The sequence below is a fragment of the Vanrija albida genome (assembly GCF_041260175.1).
Source record: "Vanrija albida strain AlHP1 chromosome Unknown contig_6, whole genome shotgun sequence".
In the NCBI taxonomy this organism is placed as follows: Eukaryota; Fungi; Basidiomycota; class Tremellomycetes; order Trichosporonales; family Trichosporonaceae; genus Vanrija; species Vanrija albida.
In genome coordinates, this window is record NW_027191425.1 from 1927467 (window position 1) to 1940202 (window position 12736).

A 12736-nucleotide genomic window follows, 5' to 3' on the forward strand; every position below is an offset into this window, starting at 1 on the left:
AGGCAACGATGGGCAGGGAACGGGAGCAAATATATTGCTATAAACGTCATTAATCCGACACGTGGCGAGACCACTGTTCAAAGTGGAGGTTGTCCACCTCCACTTGCCCAGCACCTGTATGCAGTCTGCCCAGCCTCTCTCCCTCCTACCGGCCCACCTCACCTCGCTACTATGTACATGCATACACAAGAGTAATGCTGCTAAAATGGTGGAATAGAATCCAGCTACACCGATCACGCTACACCACACGCCCACCTGAACGACGCCTCACGCCTCAAGCGGCCTAAGCGGCGGCGGTGGCACCGTTGGCGTTGTGACCACTGCCGCTGCTGACGCTGTTGGTGCGCGAGTGGTTGGGGCTGTTGGTGCGCGAGTTGCCCGGGGTGCTTCTGACTCTCTCGATTAACTTGCGGTTCAGGCCCTTGATGGCCTCGAGGTCACCCTCGGCCTTGGCGAGGCGGGTCTTGAGCTCGGCAACCTCGGTGGCAGAGGAGGCCGACGTCGCGGAAGCCTCCTTGGCGTCGGTGAGCTGCTTCTCAAGCTCGGCAACACGGGCCTCAGACGCGGCGATCTTGTCGGAAGCGGCCTTTTCGGAAGCTGAAAGCTTGGCCTCCGAGTCGGCGTGGAGCTTCTTGGCCTCCTCGGTCGCCTTGGAAGCGGCGGCGAGCTGCTCGTCGTGCTGCTTCTTGGCGCTCGCAGCGGCGGCCTCGGCAGCGGCGATCTTGTCCTGCGCCTCCTTGGCGGCGGCAGCGGCCTTGGACTCGGCCTCCTTCTGCGACGAGCCCTGCGACTTTTGCGAGGCCGAGAACTGCTCCTTGACGTCCCTGACCTCCTTCTGGGCGGCGGCAAGGGCGTCCTGGGCAGACTTCTGGGCCGAAGCGAGCTGGTCATCGGCAGACTTGCGGGCAGAGGCAAGCTGGTCCTGGGCAGCCTTCTGGGCGGAAGCGAGCTGCTCGTCGGCGGCCTTGCGGGCGGTGGCGAGCTGCTCCTCGGCGGTCTGCTTGGCGGCAGCGAGCTGCTCAGCTGCGGTAGTCTTGAACTGGGCGAGCTGCGCCTCGGCCGCGGCAACAGCGGAAAGAGTGCCGTCCTCAGCACGCTTCTTGGCGTCGGTAACGGCAGTCTCCGTCTCGGCCTTGGCCTTGGCCAGAGCGGCGTCGGCGTCCTTCTTGGCCTGGACGGCCTTGCTCTCGGCCTCGGCGAGCTTGCCCTCGAGGTCCTTCTTCAGGGTAGCGACGGCGGCGTCAGCCTCAGCCTTGGCCGCGGAGACCTTGGCCTCAGCAGCGGCGGCAGCGTCCTCGCCGGCCTTCTTGGCCTGGGACAGCTGGGTGTCAAAGTTCTTCTGGGCGGCGGCCAGACGCTCCTCGGCCTCGTGGCCAACCTCAAGAGCCTCGGCCTGCGCCTTGCGAGCGCCCTCGGCAACCTTGTCGGCGGCGTCAAGCTTCTGAGCGTGCTCGGCAACCTGAGCCTCGAGAGCGGCAACCTTGGCCTCGGCATCAGTCGACTTCTTGCCGGCAGCCTGGACCTCCTTCTCGAGGCCAGCAGCCTTGGTGGTAGCGGCCTCAAGCTTGGCCTCAGTGTCGGCCTGGGCGCGCTTGGCCTCGGCGAGCTGTCCATCAAAGGTCTTCTGAGCAACGGCGAGACGCTCCTCAGCCTCGTGGCCGACCTCGAGGGCCTCGGCCTGGGCCTGGCGGGCGCCCTCGGCGACCTTGTCCGAAGCGGCGACCTGAGCTTCGAGCGCAGCGGCCTTGCTCTCGGCGTCGGTGGCCTTCTTGCTGGCGGCCTCGACCTGCTGCTCGAGGGCAGCGACCTTGGAGCCAGACGCCTCGAGCTTGGACTCGGCGTCAGCCAGGAGGCGCTTGGCGTCGGCGGCGGCCTTGTTGGCGTCCTCGACCTGGATCTTGAGGGCCGAGGTGGCGTCGGCGTGATCGGCGAGGGCGGCGGCGTGCTTGCTCTCGAGGTCGGAAGTCGCCTTGTTGGCGGCCGCGAGATCCGCCGAAGCCGCCTCGTGCGTCGCCTTGAGCTTGGCCGACTCGGCAGTCAGCGCCTCGACCTGCTTGTGGGCCGTGGCGAGGGTGGCGGCAGTGGCGGCCGCCTCGGCAGCCACAGCCTCGTGCTTTGCCTTGTGGCCAGCGGCCTCGGTCTTGAGAACCTCGTGCTGGCCGACAAGCTCCTCGACGCGCTGGGTGGTCGCCTCGACGTTCTTGTTGAGGCCGTCAACGGTGGCGAGGGCAGTCGACAGCTCGGCCTTGATCTTTTCCGACTCGGAGACGAGAGTCGCGTGTTTCTCCGCGGCGGTGCTAGCGCTAGCGCGCTCAGTCTCAAGGCTGGCAGTAACGGTCGCAACGTTCTCCTTGGTCGTCTCGAGCTCCTTGCGCGCAGCGTCGAGGTCGGTCTTGGTGCCCTGGAGGTAACGCAGGGCGGCAGCGCGCCCACTAGCCTCTGAATCGCGCTCGGCCGTAATGGCGGCAATGCGCTGCTCTGCGTCCTTGTTGCCCTTGTCGGCGACACCGCGGCCAGCACGCTCTTCCTCGAGCAGGTTCTCAGCTTCCTGGCGCTTGCGACGCTCCAGCTCGACCTGCTGACGGAGCTCCTCGAGCTCGCGGTTTGGCCAGAGGACCACGCGGTTGAAGACGAGCGCGGCGGCAAAGGAGCCGATGACGGTCAGACTGTTCGAGGTCCCCATGGCTTTTATCGTGTTTGTCGTGAATGAAGAGAGAAAAGAGAAGAAGGAGAACGAGTTTGAGCCAGTGCCCTCTGGCTGCTGAGTGATGGCGCTGCTGTCGCTCGACATGTTTTGATTTTGGCGGAGGGAAACGGCCGCGGCGACTCAGGGAGAATGGAGCAAATGGCAGGGTCTTTTGTTCTCGCACCAACCGCCTATGCGAGACGAAGCAAGACGAGAGTGGAGCGGAGTGGGAGGAAATGACGAGCGAGCTTGTCAGCGTGGGCTCATGAGAGTGAGAGTGAGTGTGTGTGTGTTGCGTGTGTGTTGGTGAGGTGTGCAGTGCAAAGAGGGTGCATCGTCTTGCGCCATGGATCCTCACAATCCTCGAGATCGTCATCAAACGACCTCACTGCAACGGGTGGGGCCCCGTGCCTGGCCTAGCTAGTCAATACATTCATGACAAACAGAATACAAAATACACAGTGTCCTTCTCTTCTAGGCCCCACGAAAGATGGCCAGGAGCGCAGCAATAACCGCACACTGACCAGAGACGGGCAAGAAAGACAAGAGGTTGTCGACACAATGCGTCGCTCGACGTTTGGACGAGTGGGGGTTGAGCTCTTGCACAAACTCTGGCACGAGCTCGTCGAGCGTGTTCAGCCGATCTTCTGGCGTCGCCTTGCTTAGGTCGTCACAGTATTCGGCGGTCGCAGCATTCCATGGTTCTAGACCCGCCCGCACCTTGCTGAGCGATAGTAGCACGGGCCCATGGTGCTCGTATGGCAGGAAACCAAGCAGCTCGTCCAGCACGGGGGCAGCAGCGGCATTGTCCGGAACCAACTCGGCGAGGAGGAGAACCCGCTCTGTGGGCAGTGCCAGAAGGAGTCTGGCCGTGAGATTTTCGGCCGCTTCGGTAAACGGGTCAGGCGCTGCCCGGGCGGTTATCGACACAGCCGCTGCCGGCGCGGTGATGGGCACAACCGCGGTGCTGGGGACGTAGTCGGTGCCCGGAGAGTCGTCGACGTCGATCAGGATCGGTCGCAGCTTGTCGCCAGTCTGGCGTCGTGCCCGAATCATAGCTGCCCGGGGGAGAGGAGGGGATGGACTATTGATCACAATCGGTCGATTCTTACTGCCCATTCCCCGTTTAACGCCATTCAGCTTGACAGAGTTCTCCTTTTTCCTCGTGGCGGGCGACATTGAGGTCTTGGGGGCCAATGCCGACACTGAGGTCTTGCCGACCATCGGTGACACGTTTGGTGGTCGTGACGGCTGGGGTGCCAATGCAGAGGGGCCCGTGTTGAGGACCGCGGGAAGAGGCTGTTCATTCGAGGGCACCAGGGCTGCTGCTGGGGCCATGGCCGGGCATGGAGGTTGAGCTGGGCCAGGAGGCCCCGGGATAGGATGCGCGCCAAGAGGTGTCACTGGAACAGGAATAGGAGCGACAGCAACAGCGGCAGTGGTCCGATGTTCCACAGACGCTGTAGGAAGGGCGGCCGGAGGAGAATAAAGGGACAGCTCCGGGGAGGCTCGTCCTTCTGGAGGTGAATACAGGGACGGCTCTTGCGAGGCCCGTTCTGCTGGCGGCGAAAAAAGGGACGGTTCTGGTGGGTCTCGTTCTTCTGGTGGCTGCGCAAGAGGCTTCTTGTCGGACGTTGGTGGCGAGAATGGCGGAGATTGCTTCGGTGTCACACCTATTGGTTCTACTTTCGGGCGGCCCTTCTTCTTCAGTGTCCACTTTCCATAGTGGAAGGTTCCACACTTCTTGGTGTTGCACGTGGAGCAGCCTTCATTGATTCGAAATTCGTCCACGAGACAGAACCAGCCGACGTTGCGACAGTGTTGACACGCCTCCTCGTATGGCAACATGAGGTACTGTTCCGACCTGATCATGTCAAACTGGGTGGTCAGCGATCAGCTTTACAGTACACACCTACCATCCTAATCATCTTGCTTGTCGATTGCAAAGGTATGCCCGTCCTGACACTCATGTATCGGGGATGCCAGTCCGTGGGGTAGGTTCGGATCGCAGCCTCAGCTCGCAGTAGCGACTTGGGTTCAAGGCCCCGCACAATCGGATACAGGTCTTCGGTCTCATGGCAGATGAAGAACCTTGTCAGCAAGCTGCCGTCCTGCAACATGTCGTCTCGCGCACGCTCCGTGGCGGCCGCGGTCATTTGGATTTCGACATAGGGGGGAGGTGGACGCTTCAGAGCCCGAGGCCGCGGTGCTGCTACCTCTGGTTCCGGTTCCGGGGGCGGGCTCGGCGTGTAGCCCGTCACGATAACCTCGATAGCGTGTCCTGGCGACCGCCCGCGATCGTCTTGGGTCGGAGGCGGAACCATATTCGCCAGCATGTCGTCGGGGTCGATGGGCTCCTGCTTGACAATCGGCAGCGCGTGGCCATAGAGTTCCTTTTGGATGGAGACCTGGCGACGTTGTTGCCGCTTCTCCTTTTTGGCAGCCTTCCGTTTAGCGGCTCGCGTTGATGCGGCAACACCATCTGCTGGTCGCTTTTGACTCCTCGTGACCTTTTGACTCTGGAGCTTCCTGAGGGCATCCTCCGGCGAGGTGGCGTAGGGCGACAACGAGCGGGATGTGCGATCCGGCAGGTCCGACAGGTCCGGTGAGACTTCGGCCTCGTACACGTCGGGGTACGACGACACCGACGACAGGGCAGACTGGCTGGGCTGCAGCCTCCGCGGTGGTCCTGGCAGCGAGCTCTCTGCGGGCGACAGACTGGACGACGCCGGTGACCGACTCCGCTGCGGGCTCCGCACGGGCTCCGCCGCACCCTCAGCCACGGGCTCCGCCGTCGAGCTCTCGGCCGCGTCCTCCCGCCATCCCGGCATCGGACCCCAGGGCTCCGCCGACGAGCCCCCCACGGCCTCTGTCCACCCCGGTATCGGGTTCCAGGCTCCCGGCATGCCAACGGCAGCTAGCATCGGTGGAGGACATGTCGACGGGATCGTCACCGGTAGCAACGGTACCGGTACCGTTTCGGCCAGCAGGGTGCTGGACTCGGTCATTTGCGAGGGCAGCGTCTGGGGGGCGACGTCGGGGGCCAGCTCCGTCGGCAGCGGTGTGAGGGGAGCAATGCCTGGGGCCAGGTCACCCAACGGCAGCAGTGTCACGGAGGCGTCGTGCACCAGCGCGGCCTCAGTGACCGGAGCGAGCAGCGCCGAGAGCACCTCGGCCTCGGGGAGCCGCAGCGTGTCGGGGAGGGGCGGGAGCTCGTCGGCGTCCGAGAACGGCGAGAAGAGGGGGGAAAGCTCGGCGTCCGAGAGCTGCGCGACGGCCGCGAGCATGGACGGGGGCGGGGCGGCATCGGGCGGCGGGGCGGGCGTGCCGTCTGCCGGGGTCGCCGAGGACGAGAGGATCGACACGGCCGCGCCGGACAGGGCGACGCGCGCGCAGAGCACGCACCCGTCGGCGCCGAGCGACCCCCGGCCGCGGCATTGGCCGCACTGCTGCTGTTCGTAGGCGACGATCTGTGTCGATCCGCTCATTTGGCGCGCGAGGGCTGCGAGGTCAGTCGTGGAAGTGGGTGGGATGCCCACCATAACTCGTCGGCGGGGGCTCGGTGGTTGGGCGGGGAGGAAAAGGCGCGATGACAAGACACGTCGAGCACGCGTGCGCGAGACTTCGCTTGTCGGCGAGGCTTTGGATGTGTTTGTTGTTGTTGAGCAAGAGATGGGAGGAGATGAGAATGGGCAGGCAGTCGCGATCCAGACAACCCTGACGACGACATGAGCTACGCGGAGGCAATTTCCGCATCGAGACTTGACTTGGCACTGTGGCATTCATTCTGCTGCGCGGCGGCAACGCCATGCATGCATAACTATGTGAGTTTGTCGGCGTGCTTCTGCGCGCGGTCGAGGCGCTCCTTGGTGATGGCATAGTGTCGGGGCATGTACGCGTCCCACTCGCCCGTCTTGAGGTGGCTCGCGAGTGAGCGCGTGAGGTTGACAATCATGGCCATGCCGTGCCCTGCGGTCAGTGCTGCTTTCGCGCCGCCCGCCCTCACCATTGTACCCCGCCGCGAGCCACAGCCCAGGGTGGTCGGGCACGGGGCCGACGAGCGGCTGCGCGTCGAGCGAGATGGCCAGGATGCCGCTCCAGTGGTGGACGAGGCCTTCGCCTGGGCCCTCCTGCCCCCAGCCGGTGAAGTCATCCCCACAGTACGACTGGAGCCCTGAGGAGTGAGCTCAACGACAACCTCAGTTCAGCTCACTCACATCTCCGCACCCCGTCGGTCACCTTCGAGTCGTCGTCCTGGTAGAACAGCTCGGCACGACTGTGAATCCGCCCCTTCTCCAGCACGTCAATGTACGGCCCGAGCACGAGCCCGGCGTGCGGCGTCTGGATGAGATACGGCCCCAGCTCGACGGCGTACGTGTGGTCGAGGGCGCGGGGGCCGGCGAACGACGCGGGCGGGACGACGCGCCCGGCCTGCGCGAGGGTCGGGACGAGGCTGCGCTGTCAGTGGTGCTATTGGGACATTTGAACACCACCCACTGGTCCTTCAGCCCCGTCGTGTCCCCGGGGAACAGGTGGCGCGTGTACGCGTTGGTCGCGAGAATGACATGCTTGGCTCGGATAGTCCCCCGCTCGCCGCAGTCGAGCGCCCAGCCGTCTCCGGCGCGCGCAAACGCCTGCACGGGGCACCACGAGAAGAAGTCACACTTGCTCGTCGTGCTCCCCAGCGCGAGGCGCAGCAGCGCCGTGACGCCACGGTGGGGGTGCCAGCTCCCCGCGGGGCCGATGTTGAGCGCGAGCGCGCGGTCGTTGCGCGAGAGCTGTGGTGAGCCGGGCCCGCCCTAGCCCTAACCCACCTCCTTGGCCTTGGCCGGGTCGTCGACCATCGTCCACGGCAGCTTGCGCCCCGCGAACCTGCTTGCGGCGATGGCGGTGGTGAACTTGGCGTACGCTGCGCGGTTTTCCGCCACCCTCTCTTCCGACGTGAACACTGCGTGTGAGCTGCGAGCACACGCCCAGCGCACCTTCGTACCGCTCCCCGCGCCAGAAGTCGACGTCCAGCCCCTCGTCCTTGACCAGCCGCTCGATATACTCCAGATTGTCCAGCTCGAAGAACCACGCCTCAACCGACTGCTCCATGCTCAGCCCGCCACCGCCGTGCTCGAGCGGCGCCCACAGCTCGGAGAGGTACATGAATGAGCGGGGCGAGACGTGCCCGCCGTTGCGGCCCGAGGCACCGGACCCAACGTCCTTTGCGTCGAGGACGACGACGCGCTTGCCCTCGGCCGTAGCGCCGGGCCGTGTGAGGTGGTACGCAAGGGATGCGCCTGGTGTGAGCGCTGCTTTGCCGCCCACCCACCCGTCACGCCCGCGCCGACGATGACATAGTCGGCTTCGGCGGGGAGCGCGGCGTCCCGCCCATGGTCCCACAGCGAGGTCGGCCCGCGGTTCTGGCGTCAGCTGGGCGAGGGGACGAGCGCACAGTCTGCTGCCAGTGGCTCGTGGTCGACTCGTATGGCTGCGGCCAGAACGGCATGGCAGGGTGGGAGATGGAGTGTGGGGAAGGAGGTGGGGCTGGGTAATTGGCCTCCATACCCGATAAGATATACCCACCCGGCCAACGCCGAAGTGCCTTCCCGCATCTCTTCCCCCCCCTCCCCTCTTTACCCGGCGCATGCCAGTCAGTCACACAGCGAGCTGGACTCCGTCATGCTTGCTCCCCCAACGCCAACTATCCCCACTCTTGCTTGACCAGGTGATATGCCAAGTCCACCACCACCCACCGGCACCAGGTTTACCCGGCGGAGTCTAAACCGGCGAGACGGCCGGCGCATATCTCGGCATGGCGTTGCGGGGCACGAGATGGGCCAAGGTGGCCTCTGCAAGACTACGCTCGGCACAAGGGCATGGAAATGATTAATCTGCGGTGACTGTCGGCCGCCATGAAGCTCCCTGCCCCGGCTACGACAATGACAGATGGGTCGGTGGCGGATGTAGCGGCCGCGCGGCCGGACGACCTTCCCTCACCCAGTCCCACCCTCCTTGCCATCCTGCTCATGCGCTGCCTCCCGACACTGCACAAGGAAGGCGTCTCCGTCGGGCGCTGGGGCGACAGTATTCGTTGTGGTTGGAACACGAACTGGCACATCAAGGGACAAAGAACAAAGAAGATATCGAAGAGAAGTCGCGTATGCAAGAGGGAAGGGAAGCGCGTCGCCGGCCGCCGCCACGGCCGACGACGACGACGACCGACACCATGTGCCACCTTGCCCAGCCAGGGTGGTGCGGCGTCATGGTGAAACGGGGCGCAACCTTGCCAGCAAGCGCGACTGCCTTTCGGAGAAGCCACTTGTCCAAGCCAAGGGGTCGGCTGGCGGTCGACGTCGCGCTTCACTGCCTTGAGCAGCACGAGCAGCATGTGCCTGCGTCGCGCACCGCGCACAGTGTCCTCGCGGGGTGTCACGCGCCAGACGGGCACTGTCGCCGTTTGAGGGTGGGCGGGCGTCAAGACACGGACACGCCTGGCTTTGGAGTGGACGTCGGCCGTCGGACTGAATTGGTGCATGACGCGTCTTTATGCTCGAGGCTGAACCTTGTAGAGCCTTGGGCAGACGAGCCGAGCTGCGTATGTCTCTTGCCGTGGCCTCGGGTCGATCTGGAACGGCCAAATCCCTGCCCAGCACTGCCCAGGCTCTTTGGGCCCTTTACCTGCCCAAAGAGTGTGGGCTGCCCACTGCACTGCACGCGCAATGTGCGGGGAGCATTGTAGACGTGTTGGGGTTTGGTGCCGGTGTGGTACGCTAAGAGCAGTGACCACGCATGACAGCAGCGGCCGTGGCGTCGGTAGGGAAGCGTGTCGCGTCTGACTGACGCGTCTGCCCAGGGTGCAGGGGGTGAATCGTCCAAGGCACGGCAGGGTCCATGGTTGTTACAAGATCCAGGGTTGAAAAGGGGGGAAGGGATCGATTGCCCAAGTCCAGAGGAAGCCGGGGGAAGGCAGCAAGACCGGGGGTGGAGACTGGGGCTGCGCTCTGCTGCTCCACTTTTGACAAGACTGGAGGTGGGAGACAGCAAGGGGAAGGAGGGGAGCTAATTACCACACACGGGGGGGAGGAGGAGGCCGAGGAGGAGGGAGGAAGACGAGGAGACACATGAGGCACCACTGGCGGGCAGGAGTTGGGACAGACCGCGCTCCCGTCTAGAGCATCCTTTCCTTGCTCTGCTTACTCTTGCTTGACAACGTCGACAACACCTTCCCTGCTGCTGCTGCTCCGCCTCGTCTACTCGCTCGCTGTGCAGGCACAGCCAAAGACGTACCCACCCCTCGCTCCCCTGCCCTCTCAAGGAACATCGACAAAGGCGGGTGGTGTTTGCATCGCACACTTGGCCTCGACATCAAATAGGCATCAAGCACACGAACAGCGTTCGTAGCTCCCTTCTCGTCGCCTCTTCTACCTCTTCGACCCCCTCGACCCCCGCTGCTCGACGCAGCCCCACCCACACTCGTTCACCACACCCCCCGACGCTCCTTACAATGGCCCGCCTCGCCACCCTCTTCGCCGTCCTCGTCGCCGTCGGCGCGACCGCCACGGCCGCCGCGCCCCACAACGCCCGCGACCGCGTCGCACCCCACGCCCAGCAGGGCCGCCGCGGCGACTACGGCCACAAGAACAAGTGCAAGCCCAAGACCAAGACGACGGCCGCGCCGTCGGCCCCGACCACGGCCGCCCCCGTCTCCTCGAGCACCACGGCCGCCCAGTCCTCGGGCACCCCCGTCGTGACCACCACCGCCGCTGCCAGCAGCTCGGAGGGTGCCACGACCAGCGCCGTCGATGCCGCCTCGACCAGCGCCGCGCTGTCGCCCAGCGCTGAGTCGAGCTCGGCTGCCTCGACCACGTCTTCCGAGCCCGCCTCGTCGACCACGTCGAGCACCGAGGAGGCGTCGACCACCTCGAGCGCCGAGGCTTCTTCCACGACGTCGTCGAGCGAGGCCCCCACTGAGGCCCCCACGTCCTCCTCGGATGCCGCGAGCTCCACCTCGGAGGCCGCCAGCACCTCGTCCGAGGCCGCTAGCACCACGAGCCCCGAGGCGCCGCCCACGCAGGCGACCGCGGGCGCCGGCAACGCGCGCGACCTCCTCCAGCTGCACAACGACTTCCGCGCGCAGTACGGCGCACCGGCGGTCACCTGGAGCGACGAGGCTGCTGCCATCGCCGAGCGTGTCGCGGCCACTTGCAAGATGGAGCACTCTGGCACGCAGGGCTTTGGCGAGAACCTCTCGGCCGCGGGGGTCGGCCAGAGCTCGCCGGCCGAGCTGTTCAGCCCCTGGGCCGCCGAGGCCGGCAGTTACGACTACAACAACCCCGTGTTCAGCGAGGCTGCTGGCCACTTCACCCAGGTCGTGTGGAAGGGCACGACCTCGATTGGCTGTGCAATCAAGCGCTGCCCGGGCAGGACTGTCCTCACCAACTACGACGGCGAGGCCGACTTCCTTGTCTGCGAGTATGCTCCTCCTGGCAACTACGCTGGGCAGTTTGAGGAGAACGTTCCGCGCAAGCAGTAGGCGGTGTGAGCGACGACATTTCCCGCCACTGTTGATTCTTCACGACTCTACTTTTGTACCTTGCTTCGTTTCGTCTCTTCTCTTCTGGCAGTGCCAGCGTCACGACCGCGCGGGCGCGCGAGCATGCATAATGGTTCGACGTAGGTGTGGGTGGGCGTCGTTGGGGGCTGTGTAGGGTGCTGCGTTGGCTTGCATGCCTGGCTCTGCAGCGCGCGTCCTGGCCGCCTTGGGTCTGAAGCATGACCGCGCAGCGGAAATGCATCTAGCGCCTATCTACTACTGCTTGCGACCGACGTTCTGCGTGAACTGGCCCTGGACGTTGCCAGGCGCGGCATACTCGCAGACGAGGTACCTGCTCTTCCACCCCTTGAAGATTGTGCCGTCGGCACAGTCGACGAGCGCGCACCCGAGCTTAGTCGTGCCCTTCCACACGACCTGGGTAAAGTGGCCGGCGCCGGACGTGAAGACAGGGTTGTTGTAGTTGTACTGCGGCGCCTCATCGGCCCACATCTTGAACAGGCGCGCGGCGTCGTACCCCGCCCCACCGCCAGCAGCGAGGTTCTCGCCCTGCCCCCGCTGGCCAGAGTGCTTGAACACGCACTTGGCGGCGTAGCTGCGCGCGAAGGAGGCGAGGTTGTTGTCCCACGTGAGCGGGGCGGCGCCGTATTGGCGGCGGAGGGAGTTGTGCAGGTTGAGCAGGGTGCTCTCGTCGGCTGAGAGGGCGCGGGCGTCGAGCTCGGCGACGTCGCGCGCGAGCTCGGCACTGGCGTCGTCCGCGACCGGCGCGGCGGCGGCGAGCGCGGCGAAGAGGAGGGTCGCGAGGGCTGGGATGCGCATGGTGGAGTGGGTCGGTGGGCGGGTCGTACTTGTCCGGCAAGTTGGGGGGTGTTGCGAGCAACGCACAGAGCTCTTATATGCAGCCCACTCGCTCGCAAGAGTTTGTGTATCCGTCAACCTGACACACCATACGCCGGCGCCGCCACGACCCCCAACTCTGTGTCGACTTTTGCGACCAGGCACCGGATGGCCACAGGAAACCGCAGGACAGAACACTGTGCCGGCAGCGGTGGGCTCGCACCCCTCACCCCCCCGCATTTGTGTTTCGCAGGGCCGCTGTATCCTAGAGTCTGGGCCGTGTGGGCTCGCATTTGGGTTTCGGTGTGGCTGCGCGTCCTTGTTGTGTCTGCGTTTCGGCGCGGCGCGCTGCTCGCGCCTCGACGACCAGGGCTGGCGCGACAAGCTTTCGGGGCCTGCCTGCGTCGGTGTTCGTGGCGTCGCGTCGCTGGCGATGCGACGGCGACGACACCTCGATGCTCGCTGCTCGACGTCCTCGCGCACCGCCGAGACACTGACGTCGGTCGATCTGGCGCAATGCTGCTGGCTGCTACCCGCCTCAGTGTTTCAGACGCTGCGACACCCGCCTTTGACCCAAACCAGCGGCACCAGCAGCACCAGCGGCGCAAAATCCTCCCCGCACTCCGCCCCCCCCCCCGCGCACCCCCCCCCCCCCCCGCACACCCACACAATGG

General features: G+C 65.2%; 5 protein-coding genes across 5 annotated transcripts; 1 reads left to right on the forward strand and 4 right to left on the reverse strand.

The window, feature by feature from the left end:
* Nucleotides 1-283: 283 nt before the first annotated feature.
* Q8F55_008134 (uncharacterized protein) lies at nucleotides 284-2791 on the reverse strand (the record flags this gene model as incomplete). The annotated part of the gene is made up of 1 exon (XM_069356538.1): nucleotides 284-2791. The coding sequence occupies one exon, from the start codon at nucleotides 2789-2791 to the stop codon at nucleotides 284-286; it is 2508 nt and encodes an 835-aa protein (XP_069206379.1).
* Nucleotides 2792-3160: 369 nt separating this feature from the next.
* Nucleotides 3161-6174, reverse strand: Q8F55_008135 (uncharacterized protein; the record flags this gene model as incomplete). Its single annotated transcript, XM_069356539.1, has 2 exons — nucleotides 3161-4564; nucleotides 4603-6174. 2 exons carry the CDS (start codon nucleotides 6172-6174, stop codon nucleotides 3161-3163), a joined length of 2976 nt encoding a protein of 991 aa, XP_069206380.1.
* A 332-nt stretch (nucleotides 6175-6506) lies between these two features.
* Nucleotides 6507-8180, reverse strand: Q8F55_008136 (uncharacterized protein; the record flags this gene model as incomplete). Its single annotated transcript, XM_069356540.1, has 8 exons — nucleotides 6507-6655; nucleotides 6693-6860; nucleotides 6904-7139; nucleotides 7184-7464; nucleotides 7501-7634; nucleotides 7669-7971; nucleotides 8004-8094; nucleotides 8127-8180. 8 exons carry the CDS (start codon nucleotides 8178-8180, stop codon nucleotides 6507-6509), a joined length of 1416 nt encoding a protein of 471 aa, XP_069206381.1.
* Nucleotides 8181-10178: 1998 nt separating this feature from the next.
* Nucleotides 10179-11207, forward strand: Q8F55_008137 (uncharacterized protein; the record flags this gene model as incomplete). Its single annotated transcript, XM_069356541.1, has 1 exon — nucleotides 10179-11207. The coding sequence occupies one exon, from the start codon at nucleotides 10179-10181 to the stop codon at nucleotides 11205-11207; it is 1029 nt and encodes a 342-aa protein (XP_069206382.1).
* Nucleotides 11208-11483: 276 nt separating this feature from the next.
* On the reverse strand, nucleotides 11484-12044 carry glipr2 (uncharacterized protein; the record flags this gene model as incomplete). Its single annotated transcript, XM_069356542.1, has 1 exon — nucleotides 11484-12044. The coding sequence occupies one exon, from the start codon at nucleotides 12042-12044 to the stop codon at nucleotides 11484-11486; it is 561 nt and encodes a 186-aa protein (XP_069206383.1).
* Between the last annotated feature and the right edge of the window lie 692 nt (nucleotides 12045-12736).